This window comes from Morone saxatilis, unplaced genomic scaffold (genome assembly GCF_004916995.1).
Source record: "Morone saxatilis isolate NCDOM2014 unplaced genomic scaffold, NCSU_SB_2.0 Contig18, whole genome shotgun sequence".
Taxonomy (NCBI): Eukaryota; Metazoa; Chordata; class Actinopteri; family Moronidae; genus Morone; species Morone saxatilis.
Genome location: NW_023339740.1, coordinates 11130909 through 11152470, shown reverse-complemented (window position 1 = coordinate 11152470; position 21562 = coordinate 11130909). Strand labels below are relative to the sequence as shown.

General features: G+C 40.6%; 4 protein-coding genes across 5 annotated transcripts in view; 2 read left to right on the top strand and 2 right to left on the bottom strand.

Moving 5' to 3' along the window:
- The window catches only part of camk1b (calcium/calmodulin-dependent protein kinase Ib), a 32155-nt gene extending 25554 nt beyond the window's left edge, over positions 1-6601 (bottom strand). For both annotated transcript variants that reach the window (XM_035662381.1, XM_035662382.1), the window contains exons 1-2: positions 6470-6601; positions 661-774 (exon numbers count right to left, since the gene is read on the bottom strand). In XM_035662381.1, the coding sequence (XP_035518274.1) occupies positions 661-746 (86 nt within the window). In that variant the 5' untranslated portion in view covers positions 747-774; positions 6470-6601. The remainder of the gene's footprint in view (positions 1-660; positions 775-6469) is intronic.
- A 1829-nt stretch (positions 6602-8430) lies between these two features.
- Positions 8431-15668, top strand: nek4 (NIMA-related kinase 4). Its single transcript, XM_035662179.1, has 16 exons — positions 8431-8753; positions 9503-9769; positions 9862-10059; positions 10138-10245; positions 10660-10814; positions 10958-11090; positions 11836-12498; positions 12583-12633; positions 12738-12887; positions 12970-13134; positions 13492-13558; positions 13658-13770; positions 13954-14045; positions 14196-14413; positions 14498-14631; positions 15011-15668. Exons 1-16 carry the CDS (start codon positions 8664-8666, stop codon positions 15107-15109), a joined length of 2703 nt encoding a protein of 900 aa, XP_035518072.1. The 5' UTR covers positions 8431-8663; the 3' UTR covers positions 15110-15668.
- Positions 15669-15804: 136 nt separating this feature from the next.
- On the bottom strand, positions 15805-17142 carry spcs1 (signal peptidase complex subunit 1). The gene is made up of 4 exons (XM_035662182.1): positions 16981-17142; positions 16477-16536; positions 16301-16387; positions 15805-16107 (listed from the first exon to the last, which is right to left on the bottom strand). The coding sequence occupies exons 1-4, from the start codon at positions 17014-17016 to the stop codon at positions 15982-15984; spliced, it is 309 nt and encodes a 102-aa protein (XP_035518075.1). The 5' UTR covers positions 17017-17142; the 3' UTR covers positions 15805-15981.
- Positions 17143-17454: 312 nt separating this feature from the next.
- On the top strand, positions 17455-21556 carry glt8d1 (glycosyltransferase 8 domain containing 1). Its single transcript, XM_035662181.1, has 9 exons — positions 17455-17826; positions 18055-18153; positions 18312-18522; positions 18696-18813; positions 18916-19000; positions 19131-19243; positions 19331-19497; positions 19592-19704; positions 20272-21556. The coding sequence occupies exons 1-9, from the start codon at positions 17811-17813 to the stop codon at positions 20451-20453; spliced, it is 1104 nt and encodes a 367-aa protein (XP_035518074.1). The 5' UTR covers positions 17455-17810; the 3' UTR covers positions 20454-21556.
- Positions 21557-21562: the final 6 nt, after the last annotated feature.

Below are 21562 nucleotides of genomic sequence, written 5' to 3'. Positions count from 1 at the left end.
GGTGGCTATGAAATGCTCAAAAATCCCGAACAAACCGTTATCTAGAGCCAGTGTTTGCTTTGTCTGTTCTGGGCTACTGTAGAAACACGACGGACTACATGGAAGAAATAAAAAGCTCTTTTAAAGGTAACAAAAATGTAACTGTACTTATTTTCAGGTGCTTATACATTAATGAAAACATAGTTATGAATATTATATTGCAAATAGAGAAACACAGCATTGCTTTCACTGGCTTGCACCACATCAGGCTCACATTAGAGCCTGTTAGTATGTTCGATTAAGCATCAAGCTGTTTATCTAGGGACAGTGACAGGAGCAGCCCAGCAAAAACATACTAGGAGCAGTGACACATTTACAGAATACACCAAAACCAGTCAGGAAGCTGGTTGCACAGTATGACTAATCATTCCTTACCAAAAAAAAAAAAAAAAAAATGCAAACCACACAAAAGCGCCGGGATCAGAAACAAAACAAATGCAAATGTCTTCTGTCTTTTGTCCATCTGAGAGAACAGTAAACAAATACCCATTAAGTGCATCAGTAAACATGTAAAAACACACACCCTTTAACAGAATCTTAGCAATGTTTCCCAGAGTGTGAAAAAGCCGCCATATAAAGCTGAAACACAATGGTTTTTGCCACTGGTGCTGAAACACTTACGTTCCCAGGATCTCTTTGAAGTCATACTGATCCTTCACATCTGTGGTCTTCTTTTTCCATGCATGGCAATCGTCACCCAGTGGCATCTTCTTGTTGTTACGGTCAGAAACAATACTAGTGAAGAAACAGAGGATAAGGAGGAAATGATCATTACCAGCGGTTTAAATGCCTCCATCTCCCACCTGCAGTAAATACAGTACTGCACTGATAGTGCTCCTCACTTTTCCTATGTGGTTGTTTGCATTAACATAAAAGAGTTTTTATAACTTGGATTTACTGACATCTGTGGATTTCTTAGAGTGTTACAATGTCTATTCATAGGTGCATGCGACTAAACTTACCCGTTACTTACGATGTTACAACCAGCTTGACAAACAGACTGTTACAAAAAATTTGGTCAGTCTGTTACAGAGACAATTGCATGTGTCTCAGGTGACTTAAGAATGCGGCAAATCCTGCTTCCTTTTAAATATAGTTTTCACACACAAAACATATCATATGACATGGGGTATTGAACAAAGGCTCTCAGGCTGCATTTGATTCAGTACTGGTTCACTGTTTGTGCGAGTCCTGCACCTGCAACTTCACGGTGATTCCAAGTGGCTGCTGCCATGTTGTGGATAATCTGAAGGTCCAACATGGCAGAAGCATGCAGAGGATCTGGTCTAAATCTATAGAATTTCTTTTCTGTGCTCAGACATGTTATAAAAAAGTGATGTTCTGCAGTCATGTTCAAGTAACGGGAGTAGAATTTATGATATAGTAGAGAGGGCTAAAGGTCATGGCCAATATCTACCAGGTTAATAAGTAAACTAAAGCTTCACACTTGTGACCCGACTGTTGCTGTAGAAGTATATGACTTCAAGTATAGCACAGTTCACCTTAGTGTCAGAGCTGCATAAGGGCTGTGGACCCAGGTCATATAACTCCTTAAGTTGACAAATTCCTAAGAACAGCAAAGGTTTCCCTGGTGCTTACTAGTATTGTCAAACTTACAGTGGTATGTGTGAAAGATCTGTCTGAAGAAGCACACCAAACAAGAACCAAACTCAGACGCCTATATGTCTATATGTATATGTAGGTGTTGGTGATATGAATTAGCTACACAAACCACATACCATACCAAGCTATAGAGTGTAAAAACACTCCTGACTTTAAAAGTTAGAAAAAGACACAAACAATATTAATTCTTTGTCTCACTTATTCATATTTTCTCAGCAAAAGTTAACATTTAGATGTTTGTCCTCATCATCCTCTCAAGAGAGAGAGTGATCACAGCTATCATCGTCTAAACCCAGAAAGTCCCTATAACTCAAGACCTGGGAGACTAAAATAGCCCCTGTTCATATCAGCATGCCTCACTCCTCCTCTGTTCCTGCTGCCTGCCTGGCAACTTCACAGTCTGTCTGTACAAGATGATGTAACATATTGTTCTGGATTGTACAAGAGCCATTTTGTTAAAGACGATATAATAGCACGGTTAATCATTTCTGTATCACTTCAGAGTCAACTCATTTAAATGCCGAACTGTGCGTATGAGTGGCATTAAGCAATAGACAGGGGAAGGCTTAACACTGCTGTTGCTCAGAATAAATGTTGATAGGATGTGGCCTCTTCTAGCTGCACTGAGGTGCAGTCACTGATTGATGCACACACGTGCCATGTCTTATGCACACACACACACACACACACACACACACACACTGTGGCCCTCTCGCTGCCTTCACTAATGTCAGAAGTCGGCTTCATACCCGTTGTCATGGAAACCCAAAGGAGCTGTTAAGGTATCTGACAGTCAAAATTGCTTTAGTCTCTAATGGCAGGTGGCAGCTAAGGTGGAAATCATTCTGGTTACTTCAGTGCTTCAAATTAAAAAACACATCTGGTCAGCATCTGGGGTGTGGTTATTGGATATGGATTAGACGTTACATATCACACACAAGAAGCAGTGAAAAATGATATAACCTTCTCAGGTATAAAGTACAATTCACAAGTAATGCTTCCACATGACCGTAGGTCTGATTTTAAATGTCATATTAATTCCCTAGTACTTTGACCATTTACAGTTCATGACCGGAGGTGTGCATTTGATATAAAATGTCTGTACCAAAAGTACGAGGAACAAAACTTACAGTTGAACAATTGTTATCTGAGTCATTCATCATTTCCTCCACTACATTTTGCATGCCATTTAAAGCAACTAAAGAAAAAGGAAGTATTTCTAAATTGGTTATGAAAACCCCATCATGCAAAGTAATGTGATTAGGGGAAGTAGTAAGAGGAAGTCCAGTAAAATGCGAGTAAAAGCTTGGCCGGTAAATCTGCCATATTGGGGGTTCTGTTCCCGTCGTCTAATAACTACAGTAGGGGACAAACAAACAATACGTAGTAGGCTGTAACTCTATTCCATCCTAAGTACATCTTCAACTTGACACCAGTCTCTCTCTCTGTCTGGAATTTGAGGATCCATTACCAAGCATGATATTTTTTTCTCCAATGTTCAGGAAGAATCAGGTGATCTTTGTATTTTCTCATGTTGAGATCCTTTAGGCTTTCTTATGTCTGCTTGGGAGGAAAAGATATTGAGTATGTACTACTGAAACTAACTGATTAGCTGGTCAATACAGAAATATTCAGTGATTAATTAGCCTATTAATTAAGTACAAATATGATATATATGATTTCCACCTTCCACGAAGGTCTAGTGTGTAACATTTAAGAGGATCTGGCATAAACAGAATATAATATTAATAAGTATGTTTTCATTAGTGTTTGATCACCTGAAAATAACAACTGTGTTTGTTTCCTTAGAATGAGCCATTTTTATCTACAGAGGGAGGTTTTTTTTTTCTTCAAACTAACTGTAAAGTCTATTTTCAGAGATTATTTTAGGCTCTGGTAAACTGTGAGACTTGTCAGCAGTTTGGCCATTTCAGAGATACACTGAAAAGATGTATCAAGAAGGATTAATTAAAAATCTAAATATTATTTTTAATTATTTATATATTTTATTAATTATTTAGGCAGGGCATCATTGTCCTGTTTAAATGGACTGCAACAGCACTAGACCGTTTCAAGCACACTGAAGCCAAAGAAAGAGTGAAAACACCTCTCACATACTGCTTGTTTGTAGCATCGCACCTTGCTCATATGGAGATTCATGGAGATTCATGTTAATTCATGCACTGAGAATGGGTGATATTGAACATTCATTTAAACATCAAAGTCATTTAAAATCTATGAATGCATCAACGCTTGCTTGTCACAGGTTGTGTTCATTTTAGAAATCTAACGGTAGTAACTAACTGTGTACCCAGAAAATACCAACATGAACCTAAATCTCCTTCATAACACAAACATCTGGATATGTTTCACATGAGGCAGCTTCACATAACACTTTAAATAACACATTTCAAGCAGTTGGAGCTTTGAGGACAAAGTTGAGCAAGGGGGGTCTGTTTTTCAAACAGGCAAATGCTATAAACAGCAGAACAAGGTTCAAGTTCAAGACACGCAGGGGTAGATGGGGGCAAGTTTATTAACAAAAACGTGGGAGAGTAGAGGAGAGAGACACATGCAGGTATCGTAGGAGCATGTAGAAGGCCAAAACAGCCCCTCCATGTCCACTGATGACATGACTTTTGGCCAGTGGGTGAAGATAAGCTGCTCAAAAAACCCAAGAAGCAACAGGATTGAAGAGGCTTGAGATAGGGAGACGCACAATACCATAAACACAACTCCCTGAGCGGTTTGTGACATGCAGCATTCACCCTTGTTTAAGGTTTACACAGAAGAGAGTCGCTGTACTCACTGGTTTCCCATTCCTGTGATGTGCAGTGGACAGAAGAAACACACACACATACACGCAACCACTGTTAAATGTGACGAAATGACGTGGTTAGAGCGTGTTGTTTGAAGTGAAACTTAATTTGCAATGGTGCAGCACTGACACACACACACACATACACATGCATGCACACAGAATCAAACATACAAAGAAACAAACGTACATTAAGATATGAAGTTTAACAAATATTTTAGCCAAACTGAACTCTTAAACACATCTCAGGACAAATCCACTTGTTTACTCTGAACTGGGTGGCTAGTCTCTCTACAAAAACACATAAACAAGTTGATTCTCTTTTGTCTTTAAATGCTGAAAACTATTGATTTTACTACTATTATATCAAATCTCAGCAGACAATTAATGGCAAGGCTCCAAACTGAGGAATTCTTCTGCCAAGTTAAGAACAAAGACTCAACTCCTGCCAACGGACTGCACTCATGTTAAAACATGCTCCACTAACCATTTTCCAAGTGATTTGATTGTACTACTTCTTTTCGGGTGCATTGCTATATCTCTGATCTTTTAAAGCTTTCAGAGCATAAATCTGAAATCTGACCTGAAGACCAAAGCGGAGGAGTCTTTATAAAGTCCAGCCGCCCTGGTTTTGGATCACATTTCCTACAGTATCATGCATTTTTGAATGACAGTAACCCTTATTGCAACTCCCAACATGTGTTATTGTTTACCTCAACGGCTTTATTGTCTCTTTGGAAATCTGGGGTGTCTCGGGAATTTGCAGACAAGTGGAGAGATGCACATCGACCGGGGCGAAAGGCAGCTCAAATGAAGCTGGAGCCAGCACAACAAAACTCTATTCACCTATTTAGCACAACAGATAAAAACGATTCATCGGGTCAAACGGTTGAACTGATGCAGTTGTGGGCTTCTTCCTGCGTGCCAAGAGCAGCACGTTTAAAAGCATGAGCACAGAGAGAGCAGTGACGAGGCAGTTTGGGGTTCCCTGTAACTTGCCTGAACTAGGTGAACTATTATACGAATCAGAAAACTAACCCACACCATCAAAATAAGGTATCAACTGCTTGCCATGGTGCCCCTCCAAAACTGCATGTGCCCCCCTACCCATCAACCCCATGCATGCATCCGTTGGCTGACTGAGAGGTTTACTAACAGCGAGCTGATTGGTCAGCTGGTGTCACTGACGCACAACAAATTTCCTCTCAAAGTGGGCTTATTAATTGATAAGCAGACTTCTCTTTACAAGATCCCATAGACAGAAGAGATGAGGAGGTGTGTGTGTGTGTGTAAGAGAGAGTTGAGAGAGAGAGAGAAAGGGGAAGATAAACAGAAAAAAGGGGAAGGAGAAATGAGGGAATGGGTAAAAACTAAAAATACTCAAACAGTGGAAAATCACACATCCATACCTTCGCACCAGTTCCGCTGTAGAGCTGAATAATAAAAGGGGTCTTTCAAGACATAGTTATTTCTAGATGGTCGGACCATGCTGTATAAACTTCATTTATTACATTGCATTAGGCTAATTCAGGGAGCAATCTAGTTATACTGGTATGGAAGAAGACGAGTATCAGTCCCTCCCATATTCCATGTCAGTATCTGATCTTCGAAACTGCAGCTTCAGTTACACAGAGCTCCTGTTGATGTGAATGAGAGGACGTCTGCATAACTGACGGCTGCTGTTCACTTCAGCTGCCTCACTCCAATGTAACGTTAGTAAAGCTGAATGCAGTTTAAAAGTCAGTGAATCTCCCTCCAAAAGTTCCTCATATGATAAAAAAAAAAATCCCCATAACCATGGAGTGAGTGTAAACGCCAGGTGAGGTTAGCTAACGTTACTCACTGATAAACGCTGCTTGAAAACGAGCTGTCAAACCCCCTCTCTCAGCCAGAAACCCCCCCCGGCTCCAACAACAACCTCCCTGTCCTCTGTGGAAGAGTCAGAATTAAAAGTTGGCGCCATGGCAGCGAGGCAGCTGTTGTTCCTACCTGAAATGCAACAGTCAATAAGGTCCAGCAGCCGTGTCCTGTGTCCGTCTGTCTCTCCAACTCGGCGCGCTCTCACGCGGAGTCCGTACTTGGCAACCTCACCAGCAGCGCTCCTCCTGACGTCACCTCGGGGCAGGACGCCAGCGGACCAATCAGCGCCCGAGCTGCGGCCGCACAGGTAAACAGTTCTGCCTCGGGATTGGTCACCTCTCTCTCCACCCGTAAACCCCCGTGGGGTACGCGGTGCCTGTAGTTGAGTTGGTGTAGGTGTGCGGGTTTGACGGTGACTGTGATCAATGCCGCCTACTGTCTCAGCTTTATCGGCCACGTGTACACATACAAGGAAACCGACTCTTGTTTTATATTGCTCCGACTCATCTTCAAGAACATTGTACAGGAAGAAGATAGACAGAGATAAGCATACGGCTAAAAACGAGATAAAAGTAGGCTCAACACAGAACTGTTATGCACGTTCAAGTAGGTGAAAAATATGTGTAGCCTATTTATATATAAAAAGCAATAATGTGCAACAGCATACAATGTCTAATATAAGTCAAGAAAGTGTTTCTTATTGTAAACAAATATAAATAGTGCAAATTAAAACTATAGAATGAATAGTAAACATGTAATTAGTAAACATCTGGACCTAATAATACATAATCACTAATGTAACATCTAGATTTGATCCAGTGGTAACATGCACAAACAGAGAAACAATAGTAGTCATCACTAATGTCAGCCTGATACAGTAAGGCTGGTAGGAATAGCAAACTAGATCTAACCCTGAGAGTGTTTTCTTGACTTCCTGCTAAAACCTGCTGCTTCAGTTTCTTACACAACACACTGTCTGTATTGCATGTTATTTCACTTGTATTCTTTGTTCTTTAAATAGATTTAATTCCTCTATCGCATCTGTTTGTTTTGGCGTGTCCATGTGCTCAATTCAATCTGCATTTTTGTCTTAGTTATCCGTGTTTTATGGGTCTTACCTTTATTGGAAACAGAACAAACCCCACATGAACCCAATTGAACTAATTCATTTAGGACGACGCTCCAAAATAAACCCCAGTATGAAACCCACACAGCTAATTTCTCCATGTCCATTCACCCAACCCGGTGCGCTCCACTTGGGGAGATGTGCGGTCTCAGCTTGTGGTGGTCTAGTGCTCCATCTAGTGGATTGCAGGGCCCCAAGTTCATGGCAAGTGTACAGAAAAGATCTGACTGAAATTAAACCAAGTGTAGTACTAAAGACGGAGCCATGGGTGTGGTGCATCAACTTTTTATGGTCATTTTGATCAAAACGTTAAAATATTTAACGTTTAAGTAACATCATAATTGTTCTGTACTATTATAACATTATTTCAGGAACTTATACACGATTGAGTGCGTGGTGGTAAAATATTTTGCGCATTATTGTACTCCACATTGCATATATTGCATATAGTGTATATATTTTTATTTACAGTTTCATATTTTCTATTATATTTTGTAATATTCTTATTTTAGTGATCTTATTGTACTTGTACACTGTACTCTTTGCACTACATTCCCCTATGCTGCTGTGTGAATTTCTCCTACAGGGGTTTAATAAAGGTACATCTTATCTTAATCTTAGTCAATATTTATTGTGACTTTTTTTATGGCAGAAAGAGTATCTGTGCAACTCATAGTAGAGTGCTATTGTGTGTGCTGGTGAAATGAAATGGAGCAAATGTCTCATTACACCTGTGTTACTGATACACCCCTCCCCCATCTCACATTGGTGCACTACCAATTTAAGCTGCTACACCTGTAAATAAACAACATAAGCTGAGCATTTACAGCGGCTGCTTCCAACCTCCCCTGTGCTAAAGCTGCTGCAGTGCGCCATGTGGACGCAGGGTGGCGCTGTGCTGCAGACGGAGCGGTGTCTCGGAGCAGGCGGACCCTCTCTCTCCGTCGTCGGCAGTGAGCTGCCAGTTGCCTAGTGACGAAAAACTATCGGCTGCTGCTGATTTCCTGCGTTTCAAAATCTCGTCGCTGCCACTGAGCTAACTAACTAACTACTGCGAAGTTTCCCCACACAGACTCCATGTGTTTCTCTGTGACTCTGCAGCCGGACTATGGGCCGGAATAAAAACCTAATGGTCGCTGGATGTGTCGTGTAATGTTTGAGAAGCGTGCGAGGTCGCGGTATGAAGCGTTTTGAAGAATGATGAATAATTATATTTTCATCAGGGTCGTCGGGAGAGGGAGCTATGGGGAGGTGAACTTGGTGAAACACAGAGCAGACCGAAAACAGGTGAGAAACGCAAAATGTGTGTGTGGAGTTCAGTACAGCCCAAAAGAGATCAAATAAACAACTTAAAGCGTTAACAGATGTAGTGACATTTGTGTCTGGACGCCTCAAAGACCCGCTCAGGTTTTAGCTTACAGTTAGCTGAAGTCGGCTAAAACCTCACAGACGCTGTTTTACATTATGTTTCATATATTTGATATATAAAGTTATATACAGCTAACATAATAACGTGAACACACCCAGTGCGCTGTAAGGCATAGCGACATAAAGTCATATGTTAGTAAACATAATGTATGTTGTTATTTACAGGACAATAACACAAGTTTGACATTTGATAAAACTTGTTTCCTGTCTCAACGGTGACCCTTGAGGGACACTTTAATTGAAGCTACTGAACCTTAAGGAATTGTTTTATTAATAATATTAATTAATACTACTGAACATCATGGTGGCTAACTAATTTCAGGTGCAGAGCTCCTGTGTCAGTGTTTCACGGCTTAAAAAGTTAGGATTCATGTGTGGATCACCAACATTGACAAGATTTGTGAATCCCTGCTCTACATCAGTCATTAGATTGAGCTAAAATGATGAAGTTATGTAAATGTGAACTAAACTGGTTGAAAATGCTTCAGTTCTTCAGCTTATGGTTATGTGTCAGTTTCCTAGCGCTTTGATTTCTGAATTTGTTCATGTTCATTGTTGTAGAAAGACACGTTTTCCTTAATTTCCAATTTGTCTGTTTTCTCCCCCAGTATGTTATTAAGAAGCTGAATTTAACCACCTCCACCAAGCGGGAACGGCGTGCTGCTGAGCAGGAGGCGCAGCTTCTCTCCGAGCTGCGACATCCTAACATTGTGACATACAGGGAGTCTTGGGAGGGAGACGACTGCCAGCTGTACATTGCGATGGGTTTCTGTGAAGGCGGTGACCTTTATCATCGGCTCAAACAGCAAAAGGGCGAACTGTTACCTGAGAGGCAGGTGGTGGAGTGGTTTGTTCAGATAGCCATGGCCCTCCAGGTATGTTGTGAGGATCAGATATAATTTATTTTCTTTAAACAATTACAGGACCTCTGAAGACACTTTTGTCATTTTGTCATTTTGCTTTGCAGTACCTGCATGAAAGGAACATTCTTCACCGGGACCTTAAAACACAGAACATCTTCCTGACAAAGACCAACATCATCAAAGTTGGGGACCTTGGCATCGCCCGAGTACTGGAAAACCAGAATGACATGGCCAGCACCCTCATAGGGACCCCTTACTATATGAGTCCAGAGCTTTTCTCTAATAAACCCTATAACCACAAGGTAATCTGATTGCTGTTGTTGTTTTTTTTTTCTTTGTGAACGGTCATACTCCATACAAATGGATATTTTTTTTTCTAGTCAGACGTATGGGCCCTGGGTTGCTGTGTGTATGAAATGTCCACGCTGAAACATGCGTTCAATGCCAAGGACATGAACTCCCTGGTCTATCGCATAGTACAAGGAAAGGTGGGTTTCATCTGTTTATATATGTTTTATTAGATATTTTCTCATGCCTTTTTTTTCTCTCAAGTATTTATGCTTTTCCAGGTGACAGAAATAATCTGTTTGCAAACAGATATAGATATATAATTGAGTTACTGATCTGTTTGTCATTTCCTAAGAGTGTCAGAAGTGTTCAGGGAAATATCTTGAACAGACTGAAGTTGGGAATAGTCTCGTCCTTTCCAAAGTAGCCAAAAATAAAAAAGCTGTGGGTGTTAATTGGTAACTTTAACCATCTTGATCAGTGATTTAATAATCGATTCTCTTCTAGTTCATACAGTATGTTATATTTCTGAAACCCTAATAATCTAGAAATATAATGGATCGCAAAATAGTTTCACAATGATTTATAACATGTTTCTCTGATTTTCTCATTAGCTGCCTCAGATGCCCAGTAGATATGATCCCCAGCTGGGAGAGCTGATCAAGAGCATGCTGTGTAAGAGACCTGACGACAGGCCTGATGTCAAACTCATCCTCCGGCAGCCGTACATCAAACGGCAAATTGCCATGTTCCTGGAGGCCACTAAAGAGTAGGTGGCCTCGCTGTTATGTCTGAATTTTTAAAACCTAACCGAATGCTTTTTTGCTTGTCTTTTCCTGTCATTAATTTCTCTCTGTATAGTTATATTGGAATATTTGTGACTGGTGCTATGTTTGTTTTGGTTCTGACCAGAAAAACTGCCAAGTCAAGAAAGAAAGCTGTCGGTGGCAGTGGTGATTCTAGGGCCAACAGCGCATCGTCTGTGTCGTCTCAACCAAAACCTGAGAAAAGTCCCCAGCATGAACCTCTAGTCAGGGTGAAACTGGTGAGTGACTGGAGCAAGTCTGGTTTAACACAGAAAACTCTGCTATAATATTTTACTATTTGCCACAGTAACTTATGACTCAGTATTAGATTACTGTGTTGTCACTTATATTTCTTACATTATATATTATAATAGACTAATAGTAACATACAGTTGTTTTCTGTTATACTCTAGAATCAAGTTTCATGTCTTTTACTGCTCTCTCTTTTACTCTGTCATGCTAGTTGTTGAAATAAAATCCTCTCCTAATGTCCCCAGTGGAAATATCTGTTTGCTGCTTGGATATGACATCATGCACATGGCTGTTGTGATTGGCAAAACCCATTGGGGGGAGGGCTATTGTTTCTCTGGTAAAAATTACTGGTTCACTTTTCACTTTGGTAAAGTAAAGCCGGCAAGCGTTAGTGTTGTTAAAGTAGCATTGAGCAAATACCTTTCAAAGTCTTTTATTTTGACACAGAATCAACAAAAAATGTGTGATGTTCTTGTAGCTTTATCTTTAGATTGAAAACATACATAACATTACATCCAGGATTTCCAAATTGCCATAACCAATCCTTAATAAGTTCCATTACTGTATATTTATTCTCAGTATGTGTGTGTAGATTTGTCCTGGTCATCAAAGTAGTAAGATTCAAAACCAGTGCAGTGGATTGCTCTGATTACTATACAATTAAAGCTGTACACAGTTCTAACGTCAGGCAGGCGTCAGTGTTTATTATGGTTTATTTTTGTTCATCCTCAGAAAGAAGAGAAATCACAGCAACATAAAGTTCGGAACGGCCTCGCTGACTGCACTCCAGTCCAAACACCTCTGCCACCCAAACCCTCCTCACCTGATTCTCTCAAAGCCAGCATTGTATCCCTGGCAACCATTAGCAACATTAATATTGATATCCAACCACAGGAGGACGAGGAACCGATGAGGAGACAGGTGCAGGGGCCCCAGTCAGTTGTGTCGCACCACCGAGCAGGTAATGAACTTGTGTACAAAGACAGAAAGGGACGAGGGAAACCAGATCCTTCTCCCCCTCCTTCCCCCGTTAACCCCCCTCTGAAGAAGTCTGTATCAGGTGTTGGTACTGGGGGAGGTGACGAGAGGAAGGCACCTAATGGACTGTTAGACAATCGTCCACAGACCAGGCCGAGCCCTGGGGATACATTTTCTGTCTGTGGGGAGAAACAGATGTCAGATGTGGATGATAAGGATGATACCATGGAGTTACTTAAAGAGGCTGAAATGCAGAACCCAGTGCTCAAAGTGGAGAAAGAGGCTTTTTCTCTCCCTGCACACGAATCCAGTATAGAAAATATCGGAGCTGTTGTGGAAGTGAATATAGACAATAAAAATGACACTGGTACCCTTCTCAAGGGAGCTCCGACGCAATACCATACCTCAGACATCCAAGTAAGTGCTCTTAGATGTAGAGTAGATTTTCTCTTGTTTTCGTATGAAGTATTTGTTAATGTGTGTTAATTAATGTATTTGTAGGAAAACCTAGAATCTACTGAAAAGCTGTTAGAGCCGTTCCCTCCAACATTGGTGAGTAATTCTTGTACTCATTCTTCCATAAGCTGACTGTGTAGCGCTGCCTACATCCAATGGTCCAAAGAGCTGGAAGTTACTCTTGTATTGTGTGTGTTTAGGACCCCCTTCAGGAGGAATCTCCCTCACCAGCCAGTAATCCGGGTGTGACCACTGTATGCCAAACACCCCTGTACTTTTCATCAGAACCTTCTGTATCATGGCAGCACAGAGGGAGGGACATAAGACGGACACCTGGGGATCAGGAAAAGGTAAAGAGAGTCAGTGAGGTTGATTAAATGAATCTTTTTTTTTCTATGTTTAAAATGTTTTTCTTAATATAACTTCTGTTAGTTCAAGGTGGCTGCTCCTAGACCTTTACCTCCACCTCCTGTTGAGAGCATAGCCGTGGAGGGGAGGAAGAGAAGCAGGAGGAGCACAGAGAGCAAGAAAGCTGGTGTAGCTGCAACCTCCACATCAGTTGGGTCCTATAAGGACGGATTATTACCACTGCCACAGGTGACGATGCTCCTCCACTGTATACAGCTCATTAGTGTAAAGACGTGTATTTTATATCCATTCTTTCTTCTGACATATTTTTTGTGTTGGTAAAATCTGATTCATAATTTCTGCAGTCCTAAAACCACTAATAATTATGAAGTATTTTTTAGTAAGTGTAAATCCTTTAAGACTATAGTTTGTACAATTACAATTTAGATTGAAAGTGGAACAAAAAAAACACATTAAAAACATTGTTTTTGTCTCAGTTCTTTTTGTGCTCATGGCTAAAGACTTTACTATGTTGATCTATTCTTGCTGAAATCAGCAGAAGCAGTTTATCAATCACAGAAAAATTTGGCTAAATTTTATTTTCAGGATCGTCCTCTTTCTGCCAGAGAAAGAAGAAGACTGAGGCAGTCCCAAGAGAGTGTGAGCCAACCAGGTACTTAAAGTCCTTTCTTAACTGAATCCAGAACATCAGAGTTGGACTTAAAACCACAAGTTTTAGGAGGCTTGAGATTACTTTTTGCTCTTTCCACAGGTGTTAGTGGTGTAAGAAGGGCATCTTATGATGTCACTTCCACCAAGGATGAGCACTACAATGCCCCAGTGACCAGATCTGTTTCAGCCACTCTCCCTGAGACCAACAATAAGGTACTGACACCTCATTGCTGTGACAATGAATTGTACTTCGTACAGTCGTTAAAAAGGAACTACTGGTGTGACAAAAAACAGGTTAGATTTGCCATTTGAGGTTAATCTGATAATGAAATTAAAACATTAGTCTGTCTGTCTGTCTAAACCTGAGTCACAACAGTGGGATGTGTTTCTTTACAGCAGGATAAGCTGCCGGAGCGAAGGTCAGATGAAGATGATTGCAACTCGTCCACAAGTTCCACAGAACGTTCGGAGGGAGACTGCAGGGAAAAGTAAGTGTCTACAACACAGGAGAAAATAACATGATGTTCAACTTACCTCAACTGTTGTGTAAGATATAGTCATCATGCTGCTTTGTGTGAAAGTGTCACATTGCTTTAGTAAATTTGCTGTATAATCCATGATTTGTGGGTCATCTGCAGGAAGACTGAATCCAACGACATGCAGGATTTAGTTCACATGATGACCCAAACTTTGAGAATGGATATCGGAGATGGTGGAAGTGAGCCGGACAAAGGCAGGTTTGGCTCTACTGCACTGCCAGAATTTAAGCTGAACAGGAAGTACAGGGACACCCTGGTGCTTCATGGGAAGGCTCGAGAAGAAGCAGAGAACCTGTCACTCGGTGAAATACCAATAGGTTAGATACTTTGAGCAAACTCTATTGTCATCAGTCTGCCACTCTGGAGCTTCCCTGTAATGAACCAGCTTGTCTCTTCAAAAGGCTCCTCGTCTGGTCCAGCCAAGATCAGGAGAGCTATAGAACACCTGAGGACAGATGTGGTGAAGGGCCTGGGGGTCAAGTTGCTGGACAGAGTCCTGGAAATCATGGAGGAGGAGGATGACACCAAACGCGAGGTATTTGGGATATTATGGTTCCCTTAAGTGAAAGAATGAACTTCTACACCAGGAAGTATAATAGAAGTTGCAAAGATGTAAGCCAGATGTACACGTTACAGAAATAGCTCAGTAGTTTTCTAATGCATATATATAGTTCTAATATACAGTATGTAAACACACATACAAAGGTAACCCATTGAGACTGTAAATAAAGTTAAACTGACTTCTTAATTAAAAATAATCGGAGAACATTTAGATCAACCTGTATGATATTCATTTCATATCATACCTTTGGAACAGATTAATGTGCCTATGTACAGTGTAATCAGTTTATAAAGTTGAACCAGTCCAATAGAACTCAGTTAATTCACCTGTCCGTTGTTTTTTCTCCCTGCAGTTGTGCCTTCGAGACCAGATGGGGGATGAGAAGTACCAAGCTTATGCTGTGATGGTGAGGCAGCTGAAATTCTTTGAGGATATCGCCTTCCAGGTTTAGAGAAAACGCTGTATACAAGGGAGCATACACATTTGCATTTCCATGACACCATTTGTTAGAAAGTGGTCACAAGAGGCAAGCATCTGGACACATCTTGTACAAAAGGAAACTTGAAAGAGAAGAGAAATGTGAAAGCCAGTAGTTGTGTGGCATTGCAACTTTTTTCCTCCTGCTTGCATGCAAATCATCATTTATGCTTCCACGTTTTGTCATGCAAATTGCCACAATACAGCTGCTCTTGTTATGTAAATAATTGTGAAAAGTTTTTTTTTTTTTTTTTTTTACTTCAACCATAGAATTTGTAATGGATCCTGTAATTTTCTGGATGTCTATGCAAACGTTTCGAGTCATGTTATAGCACTCTTCTTTACACTTTCTGTAGCGGATACTCATTTGTTTATTTATAATGCAGTAATTTCAATAATTGCTTAACATATGCTGTATCTTTGAAGACGCTAGATCTCACTTCTGCTGCTGTGTTGTATTTTCTTAAACACAAAATAATGTAATGTAGAATAATGCATTGAGGATATTAACATTTGAATGATTTCTAATAAATCCTAAATGTAATTTTTGGTTACATTGTTTCCATTTGACAGTGAACTGAACAAGAAATGCAGAATTAGTCTTTGTGAACAACAACATATATATACAGCAGGAAAAAAAACAACTCTAAATACAAATGAAACATCCTATTTATGAAACATAGACGGTATCAGATGTTTATTATTTTGACACACAAGTATTTCATTATTGACTGATGCTGTAACAATGATTTCTTCCCAAATACTAAATGTGAACTGTGGGACAAAACTTGAAATAATTTCCAATATAAAAGGATGTATTAACAGTCAGGCAGGGACAGTTCTGAGTTATTTGTGCTTCTTCTTCTTGAGACTTTCCTGAGGTTTTTGGCTGGGTTCCCCGCTGGTCTCTGGTAAAGTTGGCTGCCAGGACAGAGGGTTCTGTCTGAACATAGGCCATGGAGGCAGGGTCAACTAAAGTCAAGGACAGACAGAAGAAATTATATAATGTCAGCCACATGTGCAATAATTTTGTCCTAATTTATGGTGTTATCTTGTGTTAACAGCCAAGGGTACAATTGCAGACACCTAATTTAATTATATTGGATGGACAACGTATTTATATATTGTTCCTTCCCAACAAATACAGCAGACAACAAAAACTTACCACACAGGACACAGCAAAACCAGCCAAGACTATGTACACGGTCCACCCAAACTGTTCAATGATCAGACCATACACGAATCCAATCACCTGAAAAGAAGACACAAATGATATCAATGAATCTGGCATTTTAGTGCTACGTTTTAAATTGCTCCTCTGCATGTATTATGTTTAGTTACCGCTGAGATGAGTATTATTCCTTGGAAAATCTGCTCAGCCAACTTCTGGCCTTTATAATCCTGTGACACAAAGGGACGGGAAATCATCATTTAGGCAACATTAATAACACGAGTTCACACTGAGGTAAGGACGGCAGAGGCAATATAAAAACATGGTGGGTGTAGTCTGATTTGTTTAACGCTATACTAATCTTTAGAACAGCTTAAAAATAAAAATAAAAACAATATCAATAACCGGTTACAACAACACGCTAAGCTAACGTTGCTAAACAACTCTGGCTGTAATGTTGGTGCAATAACAGACTGAACTAACAGCTGGTGACTTAAAAGCGACCGCGTTGAAAGCTACAGTGGACCAGCAGCACTGGTTTGTTTCACTGGAGTTATGGAGGATATCATAAGCTCCAGCTAGCATCTGTTAACGGTGAAACTTTAATTTAACCGCTGATATAAAACGTTAATGGATAGCTAGCATTACTATACAGGCCGCTAATGATCTCTTACCATGTGCGTGGGAATGGTCTTGAATACAGACAGCATCTTTTCACTGAAAACGATCAACAATAAACCGAAGAGATTTGTCTCGAACGGATGCGAACCATAGCAGTGAGCCTTCCGGTTTCAAACACATACGTTGTGTTGTGAAGGACCCTCAGAGTTGCAGCTTGCGTTAGCGGCGCAGGTTCACGGATCTACACGTAGTAGGGATTGGGTAAAGTGCTGGGGTGAAGTGCTGCAGTCGTCGACACATTTGCTGTGGCGTTATTGGAAAGCTCTGCCTGCCTAAATGAATGCCGGTCAATATTTTTTTTTAGCACTTTTAGCTATTAAATTTTAAGCATACTTTTTTTTTTCACACTGTATTTCCAGTCATGAAAACATAAATACAGACAAAATTAAACTCATAATTCTTTTTTCTATGCGTGAAACAGCAAGCAAATGTCTTTTTTTTTTACACTCAGGCATACACATGAGCACCCATTACGTGCTTGTGATAGCGGATAATAAACTTGTTGATGTTGAGTTGGCAGTTTGGCTCTAGCGTGGATTACTTTTGCTTCCCTGTGTGGTTTCTTGTCGGAGCTGAATTCACCTCCGCTGTGTATATTTGTAATTGAAGTACGTGGACACGCAGTTGAAAGCCGCTAGTTGACGTTGTGCGTTTGTGCGGTCGCCACGCACTGGTGCTGCAGCAGTTCACCTCAGTCCTCATTAGTCAGCCAGCTAATACCTCCCGGGCGGCACTCAGATCAACTTTGAGGATTTTTACTAGTTTGAATTTTTGTTTGAATTTTTTTATCAGGCGTGCTGGAGGGACGGATGAGGCTGTTGTCATGACACTGAGGAGAGGTGAGTTTGGATGAAACGGTTTCCTGTTTGCATGACTGAATGTATGTCTGGAGTTGTGTCTAGATAGTACAGCGCCAATGGGAAACAGTTATTAAATATAAACTCACACTTCCTGCGCTTTTTACATGTAACATTACTTCCCAACACATGTGTGGCTTTCCACGGTTTCCACGCTGACACTGTTGCCCTCAGCCATTGTTACTATCAGCTCTCCATTGTGTCTTTCAGTAAACGTGGTCATCCTTGTGCTGCTGGTTGTGGCCTTCCTGATCATAGTTCAACGGAATCTCCTCAACCTCAGTGACTTTTTACACAAGGAAAACCCAGGTATGTGCAGAGGAAGTGTACTGTGTATCCCCTGCTCTCTACCTACATATGGGGTACACTTTTTCCCTCAGAATATCTTGTGTAATTCTTGTTGTCCAGTGCATTTAAATGAAACCATGGAAGCAATGAATCAAACCCCAAATATGTTCTTTATCCAGATGCGGGGATGATTCTTCCCTTTGAATCCGAGTTGTCTCCAGACATCAGACTGCAGGCGGTGAGGAAAGGAGAGGAGATCCCTGTCCTCCTCACTGCTGTTGAGGAAAGACTTGGTGCTGTGGTTGCTGCCATGAACAGCATCTACCAGAACAGTAAAGCCAATATCGCCTTCACCATAGTGACTCTGAATGAGACGGTGGATCACCTAAAGTAAGACAATGAAGGGAGTCTGTTGCTACATCGTGCGTGCTTATTTGCCTTGGGCATATTAATGCAGGTCTCTAAGAGGAATTTGTGCAATGTTAATCGTATTTTATGTGAGCAACCATTGTTTGACGTACTCTTTTCTCTCTCTTTTTTTTTATTTTTTTTTTTACCAACAGAGCGTGGCTTAGTAAGACAAAGCTAAAAAATGTCAAATATAAGATAGTTATTTTCAAGCCTGAGCTCCTCAAAGGGAAGATACCGAAAGATCCTCAGACCCTGGAGGCTGAAAAACCAGTAATGCAACTTATTGTTTTCTCGCTGTCCCAGAATAAATATTTATCCTGCTGTTTTCCTGTTTGTCTCTTACAAACTTTGTTCTAATGGTTTGTTTTTCAGTTGACTTTTGCCAGGTTTTATCTACCTGTACTCGTACCAGAAGCAGAGAAAGCTATCTATTTGGATGATGATATCATTGTACAAGGTAAGACACCACTATAAAAGAAGAGAATTACCTTGCCCTATTGCACTAATTAACTCAAAAATGTTATAAGAGCAAGAGAAAAGGTTTTGTGAAAGGTAATAATGAATGGATTTTGTCTGTTGGATCCCAGGAGACATTCAGGAGCTTTATGAAACCGGCTTTAAACCAGGACACGCAGCGGCCTTTTCAGATGACTGCGATTCAGTATCTGCTAAGGGGATTGTTCGTGGAGCTGGGAATCAGGTGGGCAAACAGTAGTAACATCATAATGTGGAATGTTTCTTTGTAAATATGGTGGCACTAGGTTAAATAATGAATCTTCTCCAATAGAATAACTATATAGGTTTCCTGGACTTCAAGAAGGAGGCTATCAAGAAACTGGGGATGAGGGCCAACACGTGCTCCTTTAACCCCGGGGTCATCATCGCCAACCTGACTGAGTGGAGGAACCAGAACGTCACCCAGCAGCTGGAGCACTGGATGGAACTTAACACACAGTACGTTACTCACACTGGTGAAAAGATGGGTTAATATGGGGCAGTCTTTCACGCACTGAAGGCACAAATCTGTGTGTATTGCTGCTTTCCTCAGGGAGGATCTGTACAGTAAGACTCTGGCAGAGAGTGTCACCGCCCCCCCACTCCTCATTGTTTTCTACAAACGCCACTCCACCATCGACCCCATGTGGCACGTCAGGCATCTTGGTAAGTTCTTAGTGGTTACTGATAGGAAATAGGATACATTTAAAATAGTTTTACGTCAAACAGGGTTTACATGTGGACAACCCCGAACAATTATTGTTTCTCTGCAAGGTTTATGTGATATCCACAATACTGGGCGTATGTACATGCGTACAGCCCGAGTATTTTGAGAAGCTTTTAGGAGTTTTTAAAGGAATGGTTCAGCATTTATCCCTCTTCCCTGTCTTTGTGCTTAGCTAAGATGAACTGTTTCATGGCCGTAACTTCATATTTAACAGTCGTATTTGAAAATGGTATCAATTTTGGCAAGACAGTGAATAAAGCACTTCCCAAATGTTGAACTATTCCTTTAACAGACTTTTTGAGGTCATTTTTCTGTTGTGAAAAGCATCCAGTCAGTTTTAATTGTGGCAGAGTTGCAACTGACTTTGGAAGCTGTTCTGTGCACATTTTCAGGTTACAAGTATTTGGTCACATATTTGTAAATGTTAATGTTTTTGACACCAAATGCACTATGGCATAAATCCAAATTATCATACGATGGCAAAACCTTTTTTTTTTTTTTTTCAGGCACTACAGGAGCTGGAAACCGCTATTCCACACAGTTTGTGAAAGCTGCCAAACTCCTCCACTGGAATGGGCACTATAAGCCGTGGGGGAGAACATCTTCCTTTTCTGATGTGTGGGACAAGTGGTTCATTCCAGACCCCACAGGAAAATTTCATCCTGTGCGAAGACACACAGGGGACTAGACCAAAAAGTTGGTTTCAGGAACTTTCGATCAGCCAAGCCAGCCCCCGTCCCAACAGGACCATGACTCGTGATATCTCAGGAACTAAGTAAGGCCTACTCCCTTGCCAGCCCCGTACTTGAGTTCTGTCATCATCCGAACTCTCACATTCCCTTCAACACACAGAATTAACCTTTTTTTCCTGAACCCACTGCATCTTATAACTGCTTGTAGCACACACATATTTAGCATTTCTTTAGTCAGGGCCGTTGAGATAGCTTTGACACGTTCAAGATTGTCTGAAACTTTTGAAAGCTAATTATTTTAGACTGTTTTATAGGTGTATTGCATCTGAAGGATATTACCTTATTACCTAATAGACATGTATGCATCAGTTCCAGTCAGCAGTATTGAGATACCTTGTGACAATGTGCCAAGGCAACCATGTAGTTCAAACCATTGTCGAAGTAATGATGACCTAAGTAGCTATGTTTACATGCAGCTTAATACTAATTTACTTTATTTGCATACTAAAGGAGTTTATACTGTTACCTCAGCTTTGATGGTGTAGCACAGTCAACACTATAACTGGTTCAAACACGTTCTCATGTCATTACTCATTTTAGCCATGCAGACGCTGCATGTCGTTACCTCAATTCAATACTTCCTGTGGAAATGTAATTAATTTCTTTATACTTAATTGCACATAGGTTTTATTAATCAGATCCTTGTTTTGACATCTTTTAACAAGCGCTAGTGCTTAGTTCACCATCAGTCAGAAAGAAAATGCAGTTTTAACTCCCTCTTCCTCTATAATTCAACTACTCTGAATGGCATTTCCACTAATATGAATTGTTCAGTGCATCCAGTTAATTGCAGTCAAGTAAATGGTGCGCTACCCTTTTTGATTTGTCCCACTAATAATGAACTATTCCATAAACACTAATTCAGTTCTCACTTTACATGCAGACCACTACTCAAACATTCACCTTTGCCAGAAATTGGAGAACATAATGTTTGCACAATTCTCATGTTTTATCCCTGTCAGGATTTTTATACAGGTCAACAAAAAGCATTCACCTTGCTGGTGTAAATATTTGTCATCTTTTGTAAAGTACGTGAAATAAAATA

Excerpts from the sequence above, each read along its gene's own strand:
- spcs1 (XM_035662182.1), bottom strand. The coding sequence starts at position 17,016 with ATGCTGTCTGTATTCAAGACCATTCCCACGCACATG. Across the intron at positions 16,388-16,476 it reads GAATAATACTCATCTCAGCG|GTGATTGGATTCGTGTATGG; the intron begins GTAACTAAACAT and ends TCTTCTTTTCAG. Across the intron at positions 16,108-16,300 it reads GTTTTGCTGTGTCCTGTGTG|TTGACCCTGCCTCCATGGCC; the intron begins GTAAGTTTTTGT and ends CCTTGACTTTAG.
- glt8d1 (XM_035662181.1), top strand. Across the intron at positions 18,154-18,311 it reads TTTACACAAGGAAAACCCAG|ATGCGGGGATGATTCTTCCC; the intron begins GTATGTGCAGAG and ends TTCTTTATCCAG. Across the intron at positions 18,523-18,695 it reads GAGACGGTGGATCACCTAAA|AGCGTGGCTTAGTAAGACAA; the intron begins GTAAGACAATGA and ends TTTTACCAACAG.
- nek4 (XM_035662179.1), top strand. The coding sequence starts at position 8,664 with ATGATGAATAATTATATTTTCATCAGGGTCGTCGGGAGAGGGAGCTAT. Across the intron at positions 8,754-9,502 it reads ACAGAGCAGACCGAAAACAG|TATGTTATTAAGAAGCTGAA; the intron begins GTGAGAAACGCA and ends TTTCTCCCCCAG. Across the intron at positions 14,632-15,010 it reads AGGATGACACCAAACGCGAG|TTGTGCCTTCGAGACCAGAT; the intron begins GTATTTGGGATA and ends TTCTCCCTGCAG.